The following is a 26,720-nucleotide window of genomic DNA, read 5'->3' as shown; positions in this document are numbered from 1 at the left end:
TCGATAGTTCTGATAGGAATGAAGATTTCAGCAGTCGATTCGGCAGAATATCATTTCAATTCCGAAGGAACTATTCTATCGATTCGAACCAAATCTCGAAACTGCACATAGTTTTCGAATTGAGATACATATGTTGAATTTCAGTTCGATAGTTCAGATAGGAATTGAGATTTCAGTGGTCAATTCGGCAAAGTGTGATATAAATTCCTCGAAAACTGTTGGATCAATTCGAACCAAATCTTGAAACTGCACATAGTTTTCGAATTGAGATGCACATGTTGAATTTCAGTTCGATAGTGCAGATAGGAATTGAGATTCTAGTGGTCTATTCGGCAAATTGTGATATCAATTCCTCGAAAACTGTTGGATCAATTCGAACCAAATCTTGAAACTGAACAAAGTTTTCGAAATGAGATGCATATGTTGAATTTCAGTTCGATAGTTCTGATAGGAATTGAGATTTCAGTGGTCTATTCGGCAAAGTGTGATATCAATTCCTCAAAAACTCTTGAACCAATTCGACCCAAATCGTGAAACTGCACATAGTTTTCGAAATGAGATGCACATGTTGAATTTCAGATCGATAGTTCTAAATGGAATGGAGATTTCAGAAGTCGAGTCGACAAAATATCATTTCAATTCCTAAAGAACTATTGGATCAATTCGAACCAAATCTTGAAACTGCTCATAGTTTTCGGATTGAGATGCACATGTTGAATTTCAGGTCGATAGTTCAGATAGGGATTGAGATTCCAGTGGTCAATTCGGCAAAGTGTGATATCAATTCCTCGAAAACTGTTGGATCAATTTCGAAAACTATCTACAGGCATTGTCGCAAATTTCACGGAAGAAAACAAATAATCTCATACACTGCTCAAAAATTGGCGAAAATCAGTTATATTCAGTTGTACAGAAGCCTTATAACGGAGATTCCATGCATTCAGTTCATCTTGAATAGAAACTTACAAAGTTTTTTCTCTACGATGAAACAAAACACTAATCTGAAATGAGAATAACTGGCCAAAAGTCTATAAAAGTAGAATTTTAACGCAAAAAACACACCCTGCCATTGTATTCCAATAATAATTATATCATTCCACTCAAATAAGTTATTCGAAAACATTTTTCCTTCCATCTGGAATGATTAAATACAATAATCCTCGTACAATAATCAAAAAGCTTTACAATTGGCCAAAATCTGTTATATGGAATGGAAAAGGAGCCTAATTATAAAAATTTCAAGCATTATAACGTTTAATTCTGTGTATTTCGAACAAAAACCTACAGGGTCCCTCTCTCTACGATAATAGTGTTACTGTTGACAGACCGTGAAAAAATTGATGCAAATTTTTAAGGTTTATTCAATTATTATTGAAATTAAAGGATATATCATAGGATATATTTACTACATTTCTCTCTGTACGATGGCACTTCGAAGCTCACATCACAATTGAATTTTTTCCCATAATCGGAAAGTTAGGTTAATATTGAATTTCCAGATATGAAAAACAGTTCTCGGACGTGAATCTGTATCAAAATCGGATGTATTAACAGATTGTTTATTTTGTCACTAATAATACTTATTTTTCAGGCACATATAAATTCATTATATCAAGAAATGTATGAAATTCATAAATGTCAAATATCATCTATCGGAAAGTCTCAATTTAAATAAAAAAAGCTTCTTCAGGGGTGAGCTTCTAAGCAATTGGTTCAGAAGAGTTTCTATTTGAAGTATATGATCCATGAGTCAAGGTTACAGAATGTACTTCAGATTAAATTACATGCAAACTCACAGAATGAGAAACATCCTTGATCTTGGTGTATGAACATAAGAATTTCTAGATAACAAACGGTTCTTGGGGGTGAGTCTGCACAGAAAATCGACCAGGAGATTCTATATTTTATAATTGAAATTTATTTTCAGGCATATATAAATTTATCAGATCAAGAAATGTATAATATCATCTCTCGGACGGTGTTATTTGGTAAAAAAAAATGTTCTTCAGAGTAAGTTTCTTGAGCAGTTCGTTCAGGAGAGTTTTTATGTGAAGCAAATGATCTATTTCGATTGTTTTCAACTGACCACAGCAGATTTCTGACAACTTTCAAGCAATTGGGTAGTGTACGGAGATGATTTTCTTAGGCTTGATTTATGGAAAAATATGTTTTGAGATAAGTTATTCACTTGGAATGATATAATGATTATTGAAACACAATCTATGAGTGAGTTTTTGCGTTAAAATTCTATATTTATAGACATTTGTCAAGTTCTACCATTTAGGGTAAGATTTTTGCTATTATCGTAGAGAGAGGGACCGTGTAGGTTTTTGTTCAAAATAAACAGAATTAAACGTTATAATGCTTGAAATTTTTATAATTAGGCTTCTTTCCCATTCCATATAACAGATTTTGGCCAATTTTTAAGCTTTTTGATTATTGTACGAGGATTATTGTATTTAATCATTCCAGATGGAAGGAAAAATGTTTTCGACTAACTTATTGGAGTGGAATGATATAATGATTATTGGAATACAATGGCAGGGTGTGTTTTTTGCGTTAAAATTCTACTTTTATAGACTTTTGTCCAGTTATTCTCATTTCAGGTTAGTTTTTTGTTTCATCGTAGAGAAAGAACTTCAGATGAACTGAATGCATGGAATCTCCATTATAAGGCTGTAACGGGGTTTTCCTCGGTGGACTCGAGCGCCAGCTATTCTTTAAGGGAGAATAGCAAACCTACCCTGGCAGCTACTAGCCGGAGACAGGATTCCTTTGTGTCTAGGGTGTTAGCGACGCACAATGATAGGCAGAATCAACGTTTACAACTTTTATTTGTCGATTCGAAAAAGGGGAACACAACTAGCACTATTACAAAATTCAGTGACTCGAAATCGGTGAGAATTACAGGGCAAAAACTAACGGAATAACATTGGATCCGATCTCAACGGTATACGGGGGTTAACGGAGTTGTTCGCCAGCCAGAACCTGAGACGTACACTTGACGGACAGATATTGGACTTCAGCCAGGTTAGGGGATAAAAGACAGCACAGAAATACGGGTACGTCACCCCAAAGTGTCTTCGGTACCCCCTGGGCGTCCGCACCTGCAGGGTACTTTAATGACAGTAGGGGTGAATTAGATAAGACGGGAAATTTCGGGAAAGGGTGAGCCACCCCAAAGTGTCCTCGGTACCCCCTGGGCGTCCGCACCTGCAGGGTACTTTAATGACAGTAGGGGTGGAACTCAGACTCGGGTAGGAGAGACGGAAAAACTGAAGTTCCAATATTAAAAAAAATATAACGGCGTGTAGTCTTACCTTTGGCTTGGCCACCTGCACTCCCGAATTTCAAAAAAAAATCACCCAATGAGAAAAAAAAAACTAAAAGAAAATTTGTATTCGGAACGGTGAGACCCAAAACTCAAAAAAAAAGAAATCTTCTAGTGAAACTCGGCGGCGGAAGGTAAGGCGGTTAAGCGTAATTCGAATCTAGCAATTGAACACACTGAAAATAATTCGCAAGTTAATCTTAAGTGAAGTGGCCTGCGGGGGAACATCTGATTTTATACCCACAGGGGGGGTGCGGAAATCAGATGTGCCCGACAGTCGAAATTCGGTAATTTTGCGTCGATGAAAACGTCTTAATTTCGACTTATCTGTGCTAGCGAACAAAAAAAACTCGGTTATCTTCCAATTCAGGATGTTTTATACGGTGCGACATCGTTTTTAGGAAATAAAAACGGAATAAAAACGGTGCGGTATGTTTACAATTCCGAACGATGTCGGAATCCTGAATTGGAAATTCGAAAAGATTTCTCGGAAACTAATTCGAAACAAAATTATTTAAAAAAGGAAAACTAAAATAATTATTCTAAAATGAGGGAATAGGTTGGAAAACCCATTTTCTCATTACATCCCCTCGTCTCCGGTTGAAAAATTGAATCCACGATGAAATAGGGGATTAAATTTTTCACGGTGAAATCTACTAAGTCCGGTTAACGGTTTGACTATTCACGGCAAGACGATTGAGATCGGATTTACAATAAACAAGTTCACCTAATCTACTCCAGGTGGCGTATACTTGGCTAATGCTCCCACTCTATGGTCCGCGTTGACGTATGTCCGCTTCGATGGTGCTGTCGAAGCTCTATGTTCTATCAGCTAACCTCCAAAGTTGAATTGTCAAACTTCGCCGGGTGGTTCCACACTTCGATTTCCATTTCCATCGGTGAAGGAAATGCCGGAAAATAGTGGAAACAGTGCAGGACGGAATCTTCAAAGTGAGTACCATTTCGATTTGTCATTCGTTGTGTTATTTCTGAACCATTTTAGGGTGGACTTCGCAAAGCCGGCTCCGGGCACATGTCATGGGGGTTAACAGTTACTAATATCGTCCAACCAGGGTAGTTTGGAATACTGGACAGCGTCGTTGACTCCCCCTGTGACGGTGGTGAGCTTCTCCGAGGGTGTTGGAGTCAGCAGCAGTTGGAGGTTGCATAAAAATGAGAGAAAAAGCATTTAGCATACTGATATCCTGGAGCAGAGGGATAACAGGGTGTTCGGTGGAATTTCGGAAGAAACGGTAAGTACGGTCGGTAATTTTACTAAGGAGATACAAATATACTGTTCTATTTCACTTACCGTTCAGGCCAGTTTGTAATATCGGTGTAAGCGGTGTCAGCCTTCCATTGCTATTTTCTATTCGGTTATTGTATTCAACAGTGCCACAGGGGTGAAATAGAGACAGACAGGACGGGTATATCTCACTTGTTATTATCGGACCCACAATTAATACAGAAAAATTGAATTAACTGTAACGGTTCCTGTTTTTCCATTGAATTAACGGAATTTTCTGTTGTAGGTGTGTGGGATACCACTTACCCACTGGATGACAGTCAGACGGTCCTGTTTGATGGCAATAAAGCTGCACAGAACAAACAAAAACTGTACGGAACAGAATCTTCCAACACTGGCAGACCAGGTTAGATTTATCGGTTATGGTGGAATCGCGGAAATCTAGGTATGTACATTCTGGCAGTTAATAAGGAGATACAAGTATAAGGCTCTATTTCACTCACCTGAGCCCTTATTCAGTGAAAGCAACGGTAGTACCCCATTATTTACCTATTTTCGGTGATGAATATTTTTAACGGTAATAGAGGAGTGAAATAGAGACGGACAGAACGGATGTATCTCATTTATTATCGGTAATCAGTACAATATAACGGTACGGTTCATTTTGATTACGGTCATTAACGGGACTTCTTGTTGTAGGTTTTGGCCACATAGTGGCACCTCGGACAGGCCTGGGTCGTCTTCCGGGGGAGCGGTTCCTTCTTTGGACCTGGAGCGGTCTTCCGGGGAAGTGGTTCCTTCTTCGGAATTGGAGCGGTACGGAGCTTCTTGTTTCCTGGACCGGTAGGAGACGGTGTTGGATCTTTCTTCGCACCTCCACATGGACAATCCCGGGAGAGGGTGCCCAACAGACCACAGCGGCTGCAGAACAGGGTGGGGGTCCTGCTACAGGTGGCTCTGGTGTGTTCCCCCTGGCCGCACCTCCAACACAACCCCGGGCGGAGCTCCACGTATACCTGGGGGCCCATAGTCCCAACGGTTCTGGTGTTTGGGGGTAGGTACTCGTCTCTGTCAGTTTGTTGTTCTTGTGTTTGTGTTCCCTTCCGTATCCTTGCTTTCGTCTCCAGGTACCTTTTACTGACTCCGGTTTTTCCCCAGGATTCAACGGTGCTGGATGGGACCTTCTCCCTGGGCGGTGTTGTCCCTGGTAGTCTCGCCGGTCCGAGCGCTGGGGACGGTGTTGTGGAGCAACCGGCGGCGATATTCGGCGTCGGGCGGAGGAATGCCTTCGCTGCTCCCAACGGTAAGGGGACCGGTCTGGGTGGATCCTCGGGTATGTCCACCTCCTCGGGGTCCACAAATCCCAGCTCCTTATCGAGGCGTTCCAGGATCTCCACCTCCATGTTGTCGTCAGCCATGGTGTCGGATGGAGGACAAGTCGTGGCCTCAACGGTCGGTTCCTGCTAGAAAAAGACAGGTGAGTGAGGTACTATTTCTGCATGATCGTTAGTGTATATTTATTTTTTTTTTTTTTCTGACTTCTCTCTATCCTAAGACAGAGAGACGGAGTACCTCTTGTCTGGTCCGTTTCTGGCGGCACCCAGATTCGGCGGACGGAGCCGGACGGGAACCTAAAGCGGTGTCGGGCTCGCGGACCGCCCCTGCTTCCCGGCAGGAGCGCCCTCACTTTCCGCTTTAGGCTCCGGGTCCATTCTGGGGGTTGCGGTGCGGTATCCAATCGGTGTGCCAGGTCCGGTGGCAGGCGGACGACCCACGGACCATCGGACGGTGGTGCTGGGGTTGTCTCCAGGTCCACCACGGTGGACAGATGGACGGCCGGCCACTCCCACTGGTCGGCGGAGCGGCGGAGGGACGGCTCGTCCATCAACAGCCCTTCGACGAACCAGACCACGGACGGGTGCAGCTGGGCCAACTCCCTCTGGCGTTCTTCGCCTGGGGAGGAGGCCCAGTGCTCCGTAGCCTGTCCGTCGATTCGGCAGGGCCGGCCCGTGGCCACGTCCATGGCCACGAGCCCTAAGGCCCATAGATCCACCGCGGTGTTGTACGGTTCCCGGCGGTGTTGTTCCGGGCTCCAGTACACTGGAGTGCCAGCCAACTCTGTCAGGAGTGGTCGGCACGGTGTAATTTGCTCGGCCACTCCGAAGTCAGCTAGCATGAACCGAGCCCCCCGTCTTAGCACGTTACCGGGTTTCAGATCGCGGTGGACCACGCCGTGCCGGTGGCATTCGGCGAGGCCCACGGCGATCTGGCGGACCACCCGGAAGAAGGATGAGGGGCCCCTCCTCGGACCCTTGCGGACGAGGAAGGTCCCCAAATCCTCCTCACATAACGGCAAGACCAGGTATAAGTGAGGGGGCTCCACCAACGTCTCGATGAGCGGTATTATGTTGCAGTGGTCAAAGAGGCCCATGAATTCTGCCTCCCTGGCGGCTAGGGGATCCAGGTGGACCTCTTTGATGGCACGGCGTTGGCCCTCCTGACCACGTTCCCTGGCACTGAAAACGCGGCCAAAGCCGCCTTCCCCCAGAATGGCCTCTATGCAGTATTTCTCCATCCTGTAACGGTAATCAGTATTAGTTCAAATATTCGGAGAGAACACGGTTCTGGCTGGTCCGGATGCCGCATCTTCGTTAAGAAAAAAAAACTTGATTATTATATATTTTTTTTTCTCTAGGGGCCGGACAACTTGTGATGTACTGACGGACGGACGGTACGGATTCACAACCCGGCATGGGGCCACGGACTACACACTTGGAGTAGGACGGAGTACGGGGAAAATGGTACCTGTCGAGGGAAGGAGAGGTAAAACGGTTATTTAACTAGTTTACCAAGTGGAGGTGCTGCGAATCGGTGGAGCATCTCGGGCATGCTCGAAGAGCAAGCTCTTCGCTCGTCAGCATCCGACGTGGCCACGGGGTATCTTCCCTACCCTCGATGCAGTCACAAACCTCCAGTGTGTCCCACAGGCCACAACGGTAACAGCTTCGAGTCGACGGTCCCCTAGTCAGCCAGATCGATCCGGGGAGGCCACAACGCCAGCACGTCCCGGATACGGTTGTCTGCAAATCGGACATCTGAAACTGATTTTAAGTTCAGTACGGTCAACACCCACCGACGGCCGGAGGGCTCTGGAGGACGAAACGGGGAACCCCTAGAATGAGACCGGAACCAAATGGTGAGTTCGGTAAATTTTCTAAACGGTTATTTACGGTATACTCACTAACAATCTGACGGGTGATACGGTTTTAAATCCTTTACATGAATATTGGTGATTTTCTTACCACTGTCATCTTTCAGGTCATAAACAACGGGTGAAATCACTTTCACAACGGTATACGGACCAGAGAACTTCGGAGCTAACTTGGCTGCAAAGCTATCAACGGCGGACGACAGCGGATTAGCACGGCGCAGAACTCTATCACCGACATAAAAACGAACTTCTCTTCGACGGAGGTTGTAATGGTGAGCTTGCTGCTCGAATGCACGGTACAACCTGGTATTGACAAACTCATAGGCCTCCTGAAGATGACGGATTTGTTCTGTGCGGTGAGTAAGATTTACTCTACTTTCTTCTGGGCTTCTGTTTGCCTCCTCAGTGTCTTCGTCTTGGGTGTTTGACGAGTAGATTGCCTTTGGAACTGTTAATTCCCTTCCATAGTTCAGGAATGCCGGTGTGAATCCTGTAGATTCTTGTTTTGCGGTGTTCAGGGCGAAGGTTAGTTCACCTAATTTCTCATCCCAGGTACGGTGGTCGGCTTCACAAAACTGACCTATCATAGTTTTCAACGTACGATTGGCTCGTTCTACGGCGTTGCACTGTGGTGTATACGGAGGGGTGAAACGGTGAGCAATGTTTAGCTCTCGGAGACTGTTTTTGAACAGTCTACTGTCATACTGTACCCCATTGTCAGATATCACCAGTTTCGGACAGCCATATCGGAGTATGACCTGTTCATATAGGGCTGAATAAACGGTTTTAGCGGTGGCTTTCCGCAACGGACGGCATTCAACCCATTTCGTGAAACGGTCCTGCATCACCACTACGTAAGAATTTCCCTTCTTGGAACGGGGAAGTGGCCCAACCACATCTGTACAGACCTCTTGGAACGGTGCATCAGTCATTCTATGTGGTTGCATTTTTCCAGGCGTCTTCTGTTGTGGTACTTTGTACCTTTGACAGGATGGGCAGTTTCTTACGTATTTTGCGACATCTCTGAACATCCCTGGCCAGTAATAATTCCGGGCTAGCCGAGAGATGGTTTTGGAGATTCCCAGGTGACCAGCTAATTCAGAATCGTGATTTTCTTTCAGGACCTCCAGTCGTTGTTCGGTGGGTACACAGAGCTTCCATGGTTGTCCGGATCCAACTTCAGTGAAGTCGGAAGAGTCCCAGAAGTGACGATACAGTTTCCCATCCTCAACGGCGAAGTCAGGGAAATCTTCTGGGTCTCTTTGTACCTCTTGGAGCTTTTTGTTGTACCAACTGCAGCGAACTTCGACGTCGGCCAGGCATACGGAATCTACAGACGGTAACGGGTTTCGGGACAGACTGTCGGCTACTTTGTTCAGGGCACCTTTCCGGTATTGGACTTCAAAGTCGAATTGCTGAAGGAAAACGGCCCATCGAGCAATTCTTCCGGACGGTGACTTGATGGAATTCAGCCATTTCAGACTCATGTGGTCGGAAATTACGGTGAAATGAAATCCTTCCAGGTATGGTCGCAGTTTCTCTATCGAGAAAACGATGGCGAGACATTCCTTTTCGGACACGGAGTAATTTCTTTCGGCGGTGTTCAAGGTACGGCTGACATAGGCGATCACCCTTTCCTCTCCATCCAGAACTTGGGTCAGGGCTCCTCCAAGGCCTACGTCACTGGCGTCTGTTTGCAGGACGAACGGTTGATTAAAATCCGGACAGGCCAGTATCGGTGATTCGGTCAATTTTTGTTTCAGGAGGTCGAACGCTTTTTGTTGTTCCTCACCCCACTTCCAACGCGGTTTCTTCTTTAACAGGTGAGTCAACGGTGCAACGACATCGGAAAAGTTCTCTATAAAACGGCGGTACCAGCTAGCAACTCCCAGAAAACGGCGCAATTCACGGATGGTTTTCGGCGCTGGGAATGCTACGATAGAGGAAACTTTATCCGGGTCGGTACGGATTCCTTCGGAAGTAACGACATGTCCTAGGTATTTTAGGGATTTTCGCACAAAGTCACACTTTTCGGGGTTGAGACGAAGATTGGCTTCTCTCAACCGCTGGAATACTTCTCTTAAGTTCTCCAGGTGCTCCTCGAAAGTTTCCCCCAGGACAACTATGTCATCCAGGTAAGCGAACGCCTCCGGTTCCATTTCTGGGCCAATGACGGTGTCTAAGAATCTCTGGAATGTGGCTGGACTAGCGTGAAGACCAAACGGCATGACGGTGAACTGGAACAATCCCCTTCCTGGAACTGTGAAGGCAGTAATCGGACGGCTTTCCTTTGCTAACGGTATCTGCCAGTAGCCTTGTTTCAGATCCAGAGTGGAGATGTATTTGGCCTTACGCAGTTTGTCCAGAATCCCAGAAATGTACGGCAACGGGTATGCATCTTTTACAGACACTTGGTTGACGGCACGGAAGTCGATGCAAAAACGATATTTTCCGTCTTTCTTCCTGACCAATACTACCGGTGAACTCCACGGTGACTTGGAGGGTTCAATCACTCCCTCAGCCAGCATACGGTCTACTTCCTGATTGAAGATCTCCTGCATTTTCGGGTTTAGCGGTCGGTATCGTTGTTTGATCGGTTCGGTGCCCGGTTTCAGTTTGATCTTATGTTCAATCAGGTCGGTTGTACCATATAGGTCTTCAAACTTCTTCAATTCTTCTTTCAGAAATGCTTCTAGTTCCTGTTTCTGAGACTCCGTCAACTCCAATAGGTGTTCTTCGGCGGTGTGAACTTCTGCGGTAGTTTCGACAGGAGTCATCGGTTTCGAGATCAGACGGCCTTCCAGAAAGCACTCGGCGGTACTGAGATTTACGGAAAACTTGAAAGTCGACAGAACATCCATCCCCAGAATAATGTCAACCGGTAAGTTTGGTACCAGTAAGAATTTCAAATCAGGCAGTGTGTAATCGGAAATTTGCACGGTGGTGGTGTACAGTTTCGGTGTGACGGTGGTTTGTCCGTTCGCTATTACTGCGAAACTGTTGTGCATTGTTTGTCCTGTGATTCCTTTACTTTCACACTGATCGGATACGGCCTGACTGCAGAAACTCCTGGTCGCTCCGGTATCTATCAGTGCTCGGAAGTGTTTGCCGGCTATTCTGACCTCTACTAACGGACGGTTATCATTACAGGTAGTCGGTGCCAGTGGAGTCAAGATTCCGGGAGATGTGGTCGACTCCGCCTCCAATCTCCCCTTCAGTTTCCCGAACACGGACAGTCTCGTGAGAGAATGTTTTCCCTCTGGCATCGAGAACAGAAGATTTTCGGTGGCCTGCGACATTCTCGACGCATGTGGCCATATCCACCACATCGGAAACATTGTGTCTGGAAGGACACTCTCCTCCCTGAAGGTGGTTCGGTCCGGTCAGCGGGGCTATTTTCGGCTGGACGGCGGGGTGGCGGTGTTGCAGGTCTGGATCGACCTTCGGACCTGTCTCCAGAAGTCGGACGGTGTGATTCCTGTCGCTGGGCTATTGACTCTCTGGACTTGGGTGGCTCTGGACGGCTTTCCCTCGGCGGAGAAAGTCGTGTCTGGTTGGCTGGTGACGGCGGGACCGATTCCCTGTGATCGATTGTTTGGTGATCCTGCTTTCCGGTATCCATAGAAAAACTGGCTTGACATCGGTTCAGTTGACGGGGACTGTATGTCAGGTGAGGTTCCTCCACAAAACCTGGTTTGGAGGGTGGCCGGGTGTACTGGCTCATCTGCCACTGGACCAGTTCAAAAACTTTTCCTTTACGGAGAAGTTCATCATAAGTCTTGGTCTCCTGGAAGGCCAAGGCTTGCTGTAAGGGCGGGATCAACCTCTGTCGGATAAGCCGGATCTGCTCCACCTCGGATGGTTTTGCATAGGTGAGTTTCTGGAACAAGTTCTGCATCCGGGTAACATATAGAAGCAACTTTTCTTCAGGGCCTTGTGTTCGCCTTTTTATTTCCTCCAACAGATTCTCCTCGTAGTTAACTGGCAGAAATGCTTCTTTCAGTTGGTTGCTAAAATCCTCCCAGTCCTCGAAAGTACCTCTCCGGGGAATGAACCAATCCCTAGCATCCTTTCGTAGTAACTCATACACTGATTCGAAAACTTGCTCCAGGGACACTTTACGAGATTCAGCCAGCCTCTCCACCTCTTCAAGAAATCCGGTTACACTACCAGTGCCATCAAAGGAGATGTTCCATTTGTGTACCGGAACAGTTGGTACTGTTGATCGAGACTCCGGTTCCGATCTGGCAGGTGTTGTGATAATTGGCCGGTCAGAATTCATCCACGGTGCAGGTAAGTGTGGAAAAGACACCCTTCGTGTGGAATTAACCCATCTACTTTGTGTCGGACCCTCAGGTGTTGTTGTCCCACAGTCCTGTGACTGTGTGAGAGGTATCGCTGGTAATTGTTGTAGTAATGCTCTACATGTCCGCCTTGTCTCATTCATGACTCGTTCTAATGTTGGATTCCTTACAGGTGTACCGGTACGTGAGACATTAACTACAGCAGGAGGATCGACACCATCTCCTAAGTCGATAAGTGATGGCTCAACCTTTGATAACCTCTCCGGTTGGATCGGTGACATCCCAGGTGAACTGGGCACCTCCTCATCCAAAAGGGACCTGTGATCTCGGTTGGATGTCTGCGGCTGTTCAGGATTACTCTTCCTACGCAGCTCCTCCAGTGTCTCCAACGCCTTATCTGTAGCTGCCTTCATTTGCTCAATCAATTGTAACTGTGTTGTGTCTGTGGTGACAATAAAGTTCAGCCTGCCTTGAATGTGTATTAATCTGGTGTAAATTCGCGAAAATTCGTTAGCCGCATTACCATGATTGAAGTTCTGAAGGGATTCCACCAAATCGGTTAGTTTATTTTGACAGATCTCAATCTCGGAGGCGGGATTCAATGATGTTGGGGGTAGTAGAGGTTCATTAGACTGAAGCACTTGTCGTAGCAGACTCCGTTTAGTCATCACAGTACCGGGTATCGATTGTCCCCTCAGTTGTAATTCGAATGTAAGTTCATCACTGAGTAACCGGTTCACATCCATGTTCGACATATTATATTTAACTAAGTCCGATTCAGAACGCACCAATATTTCACACTCGGTATGTCTTTCACAATCCGTTTAAGTTCTAAGTCCAACCCGGTAAGTTAATCGTATTCACTTAAGTTCGAAGTGGGTCTAAGTCCCGGTGTATCAGAAAAAAGTCTAAGTCCCGGCGCACCAAAAACAATCTAAGTCCGGATGTATCACAAAAATAAAATTTCAAAAATTTTTAAAGTCCAACGTTACTCGAGAAAAAAAATATTACCTCAGTCCCACTAAAGTCCGAAAATATTCGAGAAATACCGCACACAATCGCAAGTCACTTCGTATGGTCCGAAAAATTTCCTGAAATTCGAATAGCACCAAAACGCACAGGTTAAATTTCCAAAAAGTCTTCAAAGTTCAATAGCCAGAAAATAAATCACAATAATTGACTTTCAGTTTTCAGAAAAATCAGAAATAATCGGTAAGTTTCAACAGTACAGGTCAAAAGAAAATAGAAAACAGGTAGATAGGTTATCAACAGGTAATAGGTGTTTCCCTATTGAACCGATAGGTAAATCACACCTATTAAATTTTACCAATTGCGACAATAAATTTTCAATTTTTCAAAGTCCGGAAATTCACTCACCTTCAATGTGAAATTAAACCAGTTCAATTCAATAAATCAGAAATATGCAATTAGAAATTGGAAATAATCTTCACTGATATAACGGCGGAATAACAGTTCAGTTTTCAACAACTCAATACAGTAACCGGCAACAAGAATAATCACAAATTATTTTCAATGGGGTTCAACAGTAGGAAAATTTTCAAAATATAGTCCAATTCAATTCACAGTATAACAGTTCAATATGGAGTGGCAGGGAATAAAACACAGTTCAAGTTTATTTTTCACAGTTTTCCGTTCAAGGAATAGTTACTCACTGTTCTGAGGTTTTACTCACTGTTTCGGGAATTCACTCACTGTCCGGTTAATGTCTCTCACCTCAGTTGTTTCCTGGTAGATTCTGAACGGTCCCTGCTCGTTGCGCCATTTTTGTAACGGGGTTTTCCTCGGTGGACTCGAGCGCCAGCTATTCTTTAAGGGAGAATAGCAAACCTACCCTGGCAGCTACTAGCCGGAGACAGGATTCCTTTGTGTCTAGGGTGTTAGCGACGCACAATGATAGGCAGAATCAACGTTTACAACTTTTATTTGTCGATTCGAAAAAGGGGAACACAACTAGCACTATTACAAAATTCAGTGACTCGAAATCGGTGAGAATTACAGGGCAAAAACTAACGGAATAACATTGGATCCGATCTCAACGGTATACGGGGGTTAACGGAGTTGTTCGCCAGCCAGAACCTGAGACGTACACTTGACGGACAGATATTGGACTTCAGCCAGGTTAGGGGATAAAAGACAGCACAGAAATACGGGTACGTCACCCCAAAGTGTCTTCGGTACCCCCTGGGCGTCCGCACCTGCAGGGTACTTTAATGACAGTAGGGGTGAATTAGATAAGACGGGAAATTTCGGGAAAGGGTGAGCCACCCCAAAGTGTCCTCGGTACCCCCTGGGCGTCCGCACCTGCAGGGTACTTTAATGACAGTAGGGGTGGAACTCAGACTCGGGTATGAGAGACGGAAAAACTGAAGTTCCAATATTAAAAAAAATATAACGGCGTGTAGTCTTACCTTTGGCTTGGCCACTTGCACTCCCGAATTTCAAAAAAAAATCACCCAATGAGAAAAAAAAAACTAAAAGAAAATTTGTATTCGGAACGGTGAGACCCAAAACTCAAAAAAAAAGAAATCTTCTAGTGAAACTCGGCGGCGGAAGGTAGGGCGGTTAAGCGTAATTCGAATCTAGCAATTGAACACACTGAAAATAATTCGCAAGTTAATCTTAAGTGAAGTGGCCTGCGGGGGAACATCTGATTTTATACCCACAGGGGGGGTGCGGAAATCAGATGTGCCCGACAGTCGAAATTCGGTAATTTTGCGTCGATGAAAACGTCTTAATTTCGACTTATCTGTGCTAGCGAACAAAAAAAAACTCGGTTATCTTCCAATTCAGGATGTTTTATACGGTGCGACATCGTTTTTAGGAAATAAAAACGGAATAAAAACGGTGCGGTATGTTTACAATTCCGAACGATGTCGGAATCCTGAATTGGAAATTCGAAAAGATTTCTCGGAAACTAATTCGAAACAAAATTATTTAAAAAAGGAAAACTAAAATAATTATTCTAAAATGAGGGAATAGGTTGGAAAACCCATTTTCTCATTACAAGGCTTCTGTACAACTGAATATAACTGATTTTTGCCAATTTTTGAGCAGTGTATGAGATTATTTGTTTTCTTTCGTGAAATTTGCGACAATGCCTGTATATATCGAACGCTGTGAGTTATGTGTGATACGCCATATTCGCGTATCAGTAAGTGCGAGGGCCGTAGGCCCGAGTTACGGGCGGAAGGCAAATCGCGAGGGCCGAAGGCCCGAGCTACGGACAAAAGGCGAATCTGTTCATGAAGGCGAATCTACCTACAAGGTGGATCTCCTGGATATACTGATCTGCCAAAAAAGGTTGATCTATTCATCTATCACTAAAGGTAGATCTATCAATAAAGGTAGATCTATGGGCTTACTAGTCTAGTAACAAATCTCGCAATTTCATCGACCTAGATGTTCGGTCTTGACGAATTATTAACTGACTCCATCTTTTTGGGAATTTTTCGAAGGTCAGCTTTCGAGATGCTTAACTCCCATAAAAATCATCGTAGATCAACAAGTAATACATACTTCAAAAAAGCAGCTCTCATAGTTATAAATCTCGAAATTTCATCGACATAGGTGCAACCGTTTGGTCTTGACGAATTTTTAAGTGATCCCATCTTTTTTGGAAATTTTCGAAATCAACTTTTGACACGCGTATCTCCCAGAAAAATCGCAGATCCGAATATTATACATATTCTAAAAAAGCAACTCTTCTTGTGACAAATCTCGAAATTTCATCGACGTAGATGCAACCGTTTGGTCTTGACGAATTTTTAAGTGACCCCATCTTTTTGGGAATTTTTCTAAGGTCAGCTTTCGAGATGCTTAACTCCCAGAAAAATCATCGCAGATCTACAAGTAATAAATACTTCAAAAAAGCAGCTCTCATAGTTATAAATCTCGAAATTTCATCGACGTAGTTGCAACCGTTTGGTCTTGACGAATTTTTAAGTGACGCCATCTTTTTTGGAAATTTTCGAAATCAACTTTTGACACGCGTATCCCTCAAAAAAATCATCGTAGAGTTGAAAGTGGTACATATTCTAGAAGAGCAACTCCTTTAGAACAACCTTTGAAACAATCGCGGTTTATTTGTTTGTTCAGACCACCCTGTATCCAAAAACACGCACCAAATACTCCACCAGAAAAAACTCAGTCGATTCGTATAATTCGCCAATCGAATTGCAACCTAACAATCTTTTTCCATACAGATCTATCAATCTATCGAACGTTCACCAGAACGCATTGGTAGAATTGGTGATGAAAATCGGTAGTCGTTAGGAAATTCATGCGTAGAATGTATTCGTATGTGTGTGATCGAATCAGGGCACGTCTTTTGACCTTAAGAACCTACTGTTAAAACATTTGCATGAGTCAAAGACTCACCCTGTATATTGGTAACACTCGCAAAAACTGTAATTAACGCAAGGGGTGGAAATACCAAGTATTAAATCTCTCATCAGCATTTCAGTATTTTGAAAATTGTTCATTTCTCTTCTTTCACATAAGATTCGGTGAAATCCTGAATTTTTCTCCCATTTAATGTGTCTTGTTTCGTTCAAAACCTTCCCGAGAGAACTTAAAAAATAAGTTATAAATAAAGTCAATGTACAGTTAACTTTCATTAGAATTGGGATTTTCAGGATGTGCATTAATTTTTTACGCAGTCTATTTTAACGATTTATTAACAGAAAAAAAGCATTCTTTAAATCGATATATACATTAATATAAACACATTTTAACTGTACTGACACGATTGAAAAACGAAGCACAACTGTACCAAGACACCCATTTACGTTCATTTATATACTCGTAGGAATGGCTAGGTACGTAATTTTTTTCTGAGAACCGTAAGATGACCACCGAAATTTCTGCCCCCTTTCAAAATCTCAAACTACCTGACAAATGACAGTTAATGTTTATTTGCCAATTGGGGATAACGACCCTGTAATAATTTTGGGATGGGACTTAACTTTTCGGTTAATTTGAATTGAGATTAGGAAGGGGGCAATAAGGAATGTTTTTCTTAAATTGAAATTATTCCGAGAATTTTTATCAGAAATATATTTATGGAACTGTTGTGCGAAACTGGGTATAACGGCCCTGTAATAATTTTGGGATGGGACTTAACTTTTCGGTTAATTTGAATTGAGATTAGGAAGGGGGCAATAAGGAATGTTTTTCTTAAATTGAAATTATTCCGAGAATTTTTATCAGAAATATATTTATGGAACTGTTGTGCGAAACTGGGTATAACGGCCCTGTAATAATTTTGGGATGGGACTTAACTTTTCGGTTAATTTGAATTGAGATTAGGAAGGTGGCATTAAGGAATGTTTTTCTTGAATTGAAATTATTCCGAGAATTTTTATCAGGAATATATTTATGGAACTGTTGTGCGAAACTGGGTATAACGGCCCTGTAATAATTTTGGGATGGGACTTAACTTTTCGGTTAATTTGAATTGAGATTAGGAAGGGGGCAATAAGGAATGTTTTTCTTAAATTGAAATTATTCCGAGAATTTTTATCAGAAATATATTTATGGAACCGTTGTGCGAAACTGGGTATAACGGCCCTGTAATAATTTTGGGATGGGACTTAACTTTTCGGTTAATTTGAATTGAGATTAGGAAGGGGGCAATAAGGAATGTTTTTCTTAAATTGAAATTATTCCGAGAATTTTTATCAGAAATATATTTATGGAACTGTTGTGCGAAACTTTCTAAATGCACAGTGACATGCAAGGAGAGGGCATTTGTAATTAGGTATCCTGTATTTTTAACTTGATTGGATCCGTAATTTTATAAATATTGGGATTTTTGAAGGGATCAAACAGCGCAGTATCTGGATGGGGTTTTGACTTTGAACAAGCAAAAAACCCTGACTTTGCTCCTAACATTTTTACCCTGAAACGTTCTAACACACTTTGAAAAATATGAACCCTTAATTCTTATCGAAATGTTTCAATCCTTTTTTCCTTATTGTTATTCTTCCTTCAGGTCATCCTAAGTTGGTCGTATGAAATAATAATGAATATAAACACATTTTCGATAAGCTGCACTCGTGATAACCTACAAGGTATAACATTTTCCTCCGGTTAAAAATAGACGTCAAGGTAGCTTCCATCGAAAAGGAAACTCAAAGGCAGTATCGGCAGGCGACCAAGCTGATAACAGCCACAAATCTTCGGATATCCTCACAGAATTCAATCTCTCATCCGTTCCTTCCACTCCACCTTTCACTGTCTTGCTTCAAGACATCGTCAAAAACGGACGGACTCTACTTACCTTCACAAGGCCGGGCGATGTACGTTTCCACGAGATACATCTATTTGTTTGTCAGCAGCTAATTGTCGTATCCTCATATTGTGTGCGTTTACCTCTAAAACTCATATGACCCGTCGTGCCCGTTCGGAGTTATGGTCTTCGAGAAAGCTTTCTCGGATTTTCAGCCTGCCGGTGGTATGTGGCCATGTATGTAGTTAATGTGGTCGATTGGCACACGTTCGAAATTGGCGAAATGCCTTCCGACACCCTCGGTTTGACTGTCGGTACCGGTTTAGGGGTGAGTGTCCTCGCTGGTATCTTGTCCGGGGTCTGTTTCATCATCGGATACAGGAGCAGGATTGGCAGAAAAAGGTAAATAAAATTGTATAGAATACGGAATCTTTAACTTGAACGGGAGTGGCAGTCGGCCGATTATTGTCACGTATACAATTTTATTTACCTTTTTTTGCCAATCCTGCTCCTGTATCCGATGATGAAACAGACCCCGGACAAGATACCAGCGAGGACACTCACTCGGTGAAATCCTGAATTTTTCTTCCATTTAATGTGTCTTGTTTCGTTCAAAACCTTCCCGAGAGAACTTAAAAAATAAGTTATAAATAAAGTCAATGTACAGTTAACTTTCATTAGAATTGGGATTTTCAGGATGTGCATTAATTTTTTACGCAGTGTATTTTAACGATGAATTTATTAACAGAAAAAAAGCATTCTTTAAATCGATATATACATTAATATAAACACAATTATTATTTACAATCCTCTCATATGGGACTTTGGTCGAATAATTGGTAAACCGATTGTGGTGAAATCCTTCCTTTCTGAATATATATCTTTAATTCTCCTGACTGTAAGCTCCCAGGTTTCCAAAACCTCGTCGAAGAAGGCTGATCGTGGTTCGCCAACCATCGCTGTAGAAGGATCAAGAGACGAGATAAGCGTCGGATACATATAAACTCGGCCACTCAGTATTTGGAAAGGTGTAAATGGGAATCTCCCATCAAATCTGACGGAGTTCTCGAAATGAATTAAATCCTTATCGAGACGATGCCACAGACATCTCAGCTCATCGTCAGAGTAGATATCCTGATGGATCTCCTCAGGAATAGGAATTCCATTCAGTGTATGGATGAAGGCGTATTTCATGATCAATAATTTCATTTTCGAATTTCCTCTCTTGATAGCCAGCTCGAACGGATTCAAATTCTGCTTGTTCAGCATGTCCAATCTTGCCCCATGTCGCAGAAGACAAGCTGCCATTGGCAGGTTCCCATAGGAGACTGCTTTGTGCAAAGGCGTCTCGCTGGCCATGTTTATCGCGTTTACGTCTATGCCACGTTCTGTGAGGATATATGTTGCTTCTTTGTAAATCTCCGGTTTCACATTCGTCAGCATCGCTAGGCAATGCAGACAATTGTTCAGTTTGAAATCGGTGTTGCTGGCATCGCTGGTGTTATCTAGAAGTAGCCTGATCAATTCAGGACTAGGCCATTTTTTAGCCATCAGCAGCAGCAGGGCGTTCCCCCTTATATCAATGGCATCTAAGTCGACGTTATATTTGAGAAGTTCTTCAATGCATTCTTTTCTCTTTTCACTGCTATCATTCACCATGTGGATAGGCTTGGAACCGTCGCATGTTTCTGCTTCAACATTGGCACCATTAGTCACCAGGGTTTCAACCAGATGGAGATGCCTAAATTGTATAGCCAGGTGGAGGGGGGTAACCTTTTTCGAGTCAGTGGCATTGACATTAGCTCCTTCTCGTAATAAAAACAGGACTTTCTCCAAATTTCCCGTTTCGACAGCCACATGAAGATCGGTTTTCTGAGGATCCTCAATATTTTCTTTTGGAATATTGATGGTCTGTAAAGAATTTAAGAGAAATAAGGCGATTGTTATGAAGTTAATACTTATATATCAGGTTTTGTGAACAACAAAAATTCAGTCGGTCTATACAGGATGAATCTGTGACTCTTACAAATATTTAAACAATATATTATCGAGGTGAAAAGAAACATTTTTTTATACCATTTTTTTCGATTCAGCCCTGATAAAAAGATATAGCCATTTTGAGTTTTCATAATAAGCCATAGAGAAACAAGATTCCCTTCAGAATAAAAGCAGAATCTTTGACACTACACATATATGGTTCTTTCAAACAGAATTGCAATCAGTCAAATCAGTTCATGGTACGTAATGGTCATAATGGAAAAACTGGAGATGTAGGTGATATTTTGTGTTTAAAAAAGATTCATCAAATAAATGATAAACTATATTGCGAAATTCATTTCATTCGATAAAACCTTTAGTGAGAGAAAATTTTTTTCATCAGCGTGTATCTTTTAAACCGAGCCGATTCGGAAAAAATGGTTCAGGAAAAAAATGTTTTTTTTGACCTCAAGAATATACTGTTAAAATGTTTGTACGAATCAAAGATTCCGCGTATACAAGAATTTTCAAGAATCATTGCAAATCTCTTTACAGAAAACTTTTATGCACTTACCATTTTGCAAGAATTGTGGTGTCTTGTTTTATTCTCTCTTCGCGACATATTTCAGGTTTTAAACACACTGTAGATTAAAAATTTTAACTGTACTGACACGATTGAAAAACGCAGCACAATTGTACAAAGACACCCATTTACGTTCATTTATATGTATACTCGTAGGAATGGCTAGGTACGTAATTTTTTTCTGAGAACCGTAAGATGACCACCGAAATTTCTGCCCCCTTTCAAAATCTCAAACTACCTGACAAATGACAGTTAATGTTTATTTGCCAATTGGGGATAACGACCCTGTAATAATTTTGGGATGGGACTTAACTTTTCGGTTAATTTGAATTGAGATTAGGAAGGGGGCATTAAAGAATGTTTTTCTTGAATTGAAATTATTCCGAGAATTTTTATCACAAATATATTTATGGAACTGTTGTGCGAAACTGGGTATAACAACCCTGTAATAATTTTGGGATGGGACTTAACTTTTCGGTTAATTTGAATTGAGATTAGGAAGGGGGCATTAAGGAATGTTTTTCTTGAATTGAAATTATTCCGAGAATTTTTATCAGGAATATATTTATGGAACTGTTGTGCGAAACTGGGTATAACGGCTCTGTAATAATTTTGGGATGGGACTTAACTTTTCGGTTAATTTGAATTGAGATTAGGAAGGGGGCAATAAGGAATGTTTTTCTTAAATTGAAATTATTCCGAGAATTTTTATCAGAAATATATTTATGGAACTGTTGTGCGAAACTGGGTATAACGGCCCTGTAATAATTTTGGGATGGGACTTAACTTTTCGGTTAATTTGAATTGAGATTAGGAAGGGGGCATTAAGGAATGTTTTTCTTGAATTGAAATTATTCCGAGAATTTTTATCAGGAATATATTCATGGAACTGTTGTGCGAAACTGGGTATAACGGCCCTGTAATAATTTTGGGATGGGACTTAACTTTTCGGTTAATTTGAATTGAGATTAGGAAGGGGGCAATAAGGAATGTTTTTCTTAAATTGAAATTATTCCGAGAATTTTTATCAGAAATATATTTATGGAACTGTTGTGCGAAACTGGGTATAACGGCCCTGTAATAATTTTGGGATGGCACTTAACTTTTCGGTTAATTTGAATTGAGATTAGGAAGGGGGCAATAAGGAATGTTTTTCTTAAATTGAAATTATTCCGAGAATTTTTATCAGAAATATATTTATGGAACTGTTGTGCGAAACTTTCTAAATGCACAGTGACATGCAAGGAGAGGGCATTTGTAATTAGGTATCCTGTATTTTTAACTTGATTGGATCCGTAATTTTATAAATATTGGGATTTTTGAAGGGATCAAACAGCGCAGTATCTGGATGGGGTTTTGACTTTGAACAAGCAAAAAACCCTGACTTTGCTCCTAACATTTTTACTCTGAAACGTTCTAACACACTTTGAAAAATATGAACCCTTAATTCTTATCGAAATGTTTCAATCCTTTTTTCCTTATTGTTATTCTTCCTTCAGGTCATCCTAAGTTGGTCGTATGAAATAATAATGAATATAAACACATTTTCGATAAGCTGCACTCGTGATAACCTACAAGGTATAACATTTTCCTCCGGTTAAAAATAGACGTCAAGGTAGCTTCCATCGAAAAGGAAACTCAAAGGCAGTATCGGCAGGCGACCAAGCTGATAACAGCCACAAATCTTCGGATATCCTCACAGAATTCAATCTCTCATCCGTTCCTTCCACTCCACCTTTCACTGTCTTGCTTCAAGACATCGTCAAAAACGGACGGACTCTACTTACCTTCACAAGGCCGGGCGATGTACGTTTCCACGAGATACATCTATTTGTTTGTCAGCAGCTAATTGTCGTATCCTCATATTGTGTGCGTTTACCTCTAAAACTCATATGACCCGTCGTGCCCGTTCGGAGTTATGGTCTTCGAGAAAGCTTTCTCGGATTTTCAGCCTGCCGGTGGTATGTGGCCATGTATGTAGTTAATGTGGTCGATTGGCACACGTTCGAAATTGGCGAAATGCCTTCCGACACCCTCGGTTTGACTGTCGGTACCGGTTTAGGGGTGAGTGTCCTCGCTGGTATCTTGTCCGGGGTCTGTTTCATCATCGGATACAGGAGCAGGATTGGCAGAAAAAGGTAAATAAAATTGTATAGAATACGGAATCTTTAACTTGAACGGGAGTGGCAGTCGGCCGATTATTGTCACGTATACAATTTTATTTACCTTTTTTTGCCAATCCTGCTCCTGTATCCGATGATGAAACAGACCCCGGACAAGATACCAGCGAGGACACTCACTCGGTGAAATCCTGAATTTTTCTTCCATTTAATGTGTCTTGTTTCGTTCAAAACCTTCCCGAGAGAACTTAAAAAATAAGTTATAAATAAAGTCAATGTACAGTTAACTTTCATTAGAATTGGGATTTTCAGGATGTGCATTAATTTTTTACGCAGTGTATTTTAACGATGAATTTATTAACAGAAAAAAAGCATTCTTTAAATCGATATATACATTAATATAAACACAATTATTATTTACAATCCTCTCATATGGGACTTTGGTCGAATAATTGGTAAACCGATTGTGGTGAAATCCTTCCTTTCTGAATATATATCTTTAATTCTCCTGACTGTAAGCTCCCAGGTTTCCAAAATCTCGTCGAAGAAGGCTGATCGTGGTTCGCCAACCATCGCTGTAGAAGGATCAAGAGACGAGATAAGCGTCGGATACATATAAACTCGGCCACTCAGTATTTGGAAAGGTGTAAATGGGAATCTCCCATCAAATCTGACGGAGTTCTCGAAATGAATTAAATCCTTATCGAGACGATGCCACAGACATCTCAGCTCATCGTCAGAGTAGATATCCTGATGGATCTTCTCAGGAATAGGAATTCCATTCAGTGTATGGATGAAGGCGTATTTCATGATCAATAATTTCATTTTCGAATTTCTTCTCTTGATAGCCAGCTCGAACGGATTCAAATTCTGCTTGTTCAGCATGTCCAATCTTGCCCCATGTCGCAGAAGACAAGCTGCCATTGGCAGGTTCCCATAGGAGACTGCTTTGTGCAAAGGCGTCTCGCTGGCCATGTTTATCGCGTTTACGTCTATGCCACGTTCTGTGAGGATATATGTTGCTTCTTTGTAAATCTCCGGTTTCACATTCGTCAGCATCGCTAGGCAATGCAGACAATTGTTCAGTTTGAAATCGGTGTTGCTGGCATCGCTGGTGTTATCTAGAAGTAGCCTGATCAATTCAGGACTAGGCCATTTTTTAGCCATCAGCAGCAGCAGGGCGTTCCCCCTTATATCAATGGCATCTAAGTCGACGTTATATTTGAGAAGTTCTTCAATGCATTCTTTTCTCTTTTCACTGCTATCATTCACCATGTGGATAGGCTTGGAACCGTCGCATGTTTCTGCTTCAACATTGGCACCATTAGTCACCAGGGTTTCAACCAGATGGAGATGCCTAAATTGTATAGCCAGGTGGAGGGGGGTAACCTTTTTCGAGTCAGTGGCATTGACATTAGCTCCTTCTCGTAATAAAAACAGGACTTTCTCCAAATTTCCCGTTTCGACAGCCACATGAAGATCGGTTTTCTGAGGATCCTCAATATTTTCTTTTGGAATATTGATGGTCTGTAAAGAATTTAAGAGAAATTAGGCGATTGTTATGAAGTTGATACTTATATATCAGGTTTTGTGAACAACAAAAATTCAGTCGGTCTATACAGGATGAATCTGTGACTCTTACAAATATTTAAACAATATATTATCGAGGTGAAAAGAAACATTTTTTTATACCATTTTTTTCGATTCAGCCCTGATAAAAAGATATAGCCATTTTGAGTTTTCATAATAAGCCATAGAGAAACAAGATTCCCTTCAGAATAAAAGCAGAATCTTTGACACTACACATATATGGTTCTTTCAAACAGAATTGCAATCAGTCAAATCAGTTCATGGTACGTAATGGTCATAATGGAAAAACTGGAGATGTAGGTGATATTTTGTGTTTAAAAAAGATTCATCAAATAAATGATAAACTATATTGCGAAATTCATTTCATTCGATAAAACCTTTAGTGAGAGAAAATTTTTTTCATCAGCGTGTATCTTTTAAACCGAGCCGATTCGGAAAAAATGGTTCAGGAAAAAAATGTTTTTTTTGACCTCAAGAATATACTGTTAAAATGTTTGTACGAATCAAAGATTCCGCGTATACAAGAATTTTCAAGAATCATTGCAAATCTCTTTACAGAAAACTTTTATGCACTTACCATTTTGCGAGAATTGTGGTGTCTTGTTTTATTCTCTCTTCGCGACATATTTCAGGTTTTAAACACACTGTAGATTAAAAATTTTAACTGTACTGACACGATTGAAAAACGAAGCACAACTGTACAAAGACACCCATTTACGTTCATTTATATGTATACTCGTAGGAATGGCTAGGTACGTAATTTTTTTCTGAGAACCGTAAGATGACCACCGAAATTTCTGCCCCCTTTCCAAATCTCAAACTACCTGACAAATGATAGTTAATGTTTATTTGCCAATTGGGGATAACGACCCTGTAATAATTTTGGGATGGGACTTAACTTTTCGGTTAATTTGAATTGAGATTAGGAAGGGGGCATTAAGGAATGTTTTTCTTGAATTGAAATTATTCCGAGAATTTTTATCACAAATATATTTATGGAACTGTTGTGCGAAACTGGGTATAACGGCCCTGTAATAATTTTGGGATGGGACTTAACTTTTCGGTTAATTTGAATTGAGATTAGGAAGGGGGCAATAAGGAATGTTTTTCTTGAATTGAAATTATTCCGAGAATTTTCATCAGAAATATATTTATGGAACTGTTGTGCGAAACTGGGTATAACGGCCCTGTAATAATTTTGGGATGGGACTTAACTTTTCGGTTAATTTGAATTGAGATTAGGAAGGGGGCAATAAGGAATGTTTTTCTTAAATTGAAATTATTCCGAGAATTTTTATCAGAAATATATTTATGGAACTGTTGTGCGAAACTTTCTAAATGCACAGTGACATGCAAGGAGAGGGCATTTGTAATTAGGTATCCTGTATTTTTAACTTGATTGGATCCGTAATTTTATAAATATTGGGATTTTTGAAGGGATCAAACAGCGCAGTATCTGGATGGGGTTTTGACTTTGAACAAGCAAAAAACCCTGACTTTGCTCCTAACATTTTTACCCTGAAACGTTCTAACACACTTTGAAAAATATGAACCCTTAATTCTTATCGAAATGTTTCAATCCTTTTTTCCTTATTGTTATTCTTCCTTCAGGTCATCCTAAGTTGGTCGTATGAAATAATAATGAATATAAACACATTTTCGATAAGCTGCACTCGTGATAACCTACAAGGTATAACATTTTCCTCCGGTTAAAAATAGACGTCAAGGTAGCTTCCATCGAAAAGGAAACTCAAAGGCAGTATCGGCAGGCGACCAAGCTGATAACAGCCACAAATCTTCGGATATCCTCACAGAATTCAATCTCTCATCCGTTCCTTCCACTCCACCTTTCACTGTCTTGCTTCAAGACATCGTCAAAAACGGACGGACTCTACTTACATTCACAAGGCCGGGCGATGTACGTTTCCACGAGATACATCTATTTGTTTGTCAGCAGCTAATTGTCGTATCCTCATATTGTGTGCGTTTACCTCTAAAACTCATATGACCCGTCGTGCCCGTTCGGAGTTATGGTCTTCGAGAAAGCTTTCTCGGATTTTCAGCCTGCCGGTGGTATGTGGCCATGTATGTAGTTAATGTGGTCGATT

The 26,720-nt window shown here is 41.7% G+C and overlaps 1 protein-coding gene and 2 long non-coding RNA genes across 9 annotated transcripts; 2 read left to right on the top strand and 1 right to left on the bottom strand.

The window, feature by feature from the left end:
- The first annotated feature begins 1,318 nt into the window (after nucleotides 1-1,318).
- LOC123318500 lies at nucleotides 1,319-2,367 on the top strand. The gene is made up of 2 exons (XR_006538305.1): nucleotides 1,319-1,865; nucleotides 1,928-2,367. It is a non-coding gene; the product is annotated as an uncharacterized LOC123318500 (long non-coding RNA).
- A 475-nt stretch (nucleotides 2,368-2,842) lies between these two features.
- Nucleotides 2,843-7,930, top strand: LOC123318493. Of its 3 annotated transcripts, none has more exons than XR_006538298.1 (4): nucleotides 2,843-2,897; nucleotides 4,073-4,282; nucleotides 4,335-4,584; nucleotides 4,864-5,006. It is a non-coding gene; the product is annotated as an uncharacterized LOC123318493 (long non-coding RNA). The 3 variants fall into 3 exon arrangements; XR_006538297.1 differs by lacking the exon at nucleotides 2,843-2,897 and adding an exon at nucleotides 7,896-7,930 and having other exon boundaries at nucleotides 4,002-4,282; nucleotides 4,864-5,022; XR_006538296.1 differs by lacking the exon at nucleotides 2,843-2,897 and adding an exon at nucleotides 5,277-5,416 and having other exon boundaries at nucleotides 4,002-4,282; nucleotides 4,864-5,022.
- LOC123318486 (cell division control protein 2 homolog 3-like) lies at nucleotides 5,186-7,744 on the bottom strand. Of its 5 annotated transcripts, XM_044905132.1 has the most exons (3): nucleotides 7,427-7,744; nucleotides 6,150-7,153; nucleotides 5,906-6,040 (listed from the first exon to the last, which is right to left on the bottom strand). In XM_044905132.1, the coding sequence occupies exons 2-3, from the start codon at nucleotides 7,150-7,152 to the stop codon at nucleotides 6,024-6,026; spliced, it is 1,020 nt and encodes a 339-aa protein (XP_044761067.1). In that variant the 5' UTR covers nucleotide 7,153; nucleotides 7,427-7,744; the 3' UTR covers nucleotides 5,906-6,023. The 5 variants fall into 5 exon arrangements, with proteins under 5 accessions (XP_044761064.1, XP_044761065.1, XP_044761068.1 ...); XM_044905129.1 differs by lacking the exon at nucleotides 6,150-7,153 and having other exon boundaries at nucleotides 5,186-6,040; XM_044905130.1 differs by lacking the exon at nucleotides 6,150-7,153 and having other exon boundaries at nucleotides 5,186-6,037.
- Nucleotides 7,931-26,720: the final 18,790 nt, after the last annotated feature.

This window comes from Coccinella septempunctata, chromosome 8 (assembly GCF_907165205.1).
Source record: "Coccinella septempunctata chromosome 8, icCocSept1.1, whole genome shotgun sequence".
In the NCBI taxonomy this organism is placed as follows: domain Eukaryota; kingdom Metazoa; phylum Arthropoda; class Insecta; order Coleoptera; family Coccinellidae; genus Coccinella; species Coccinella septempunctata.
This window is presented reverse-complemented; position numbering and strand designations above follow the sequence as displayed.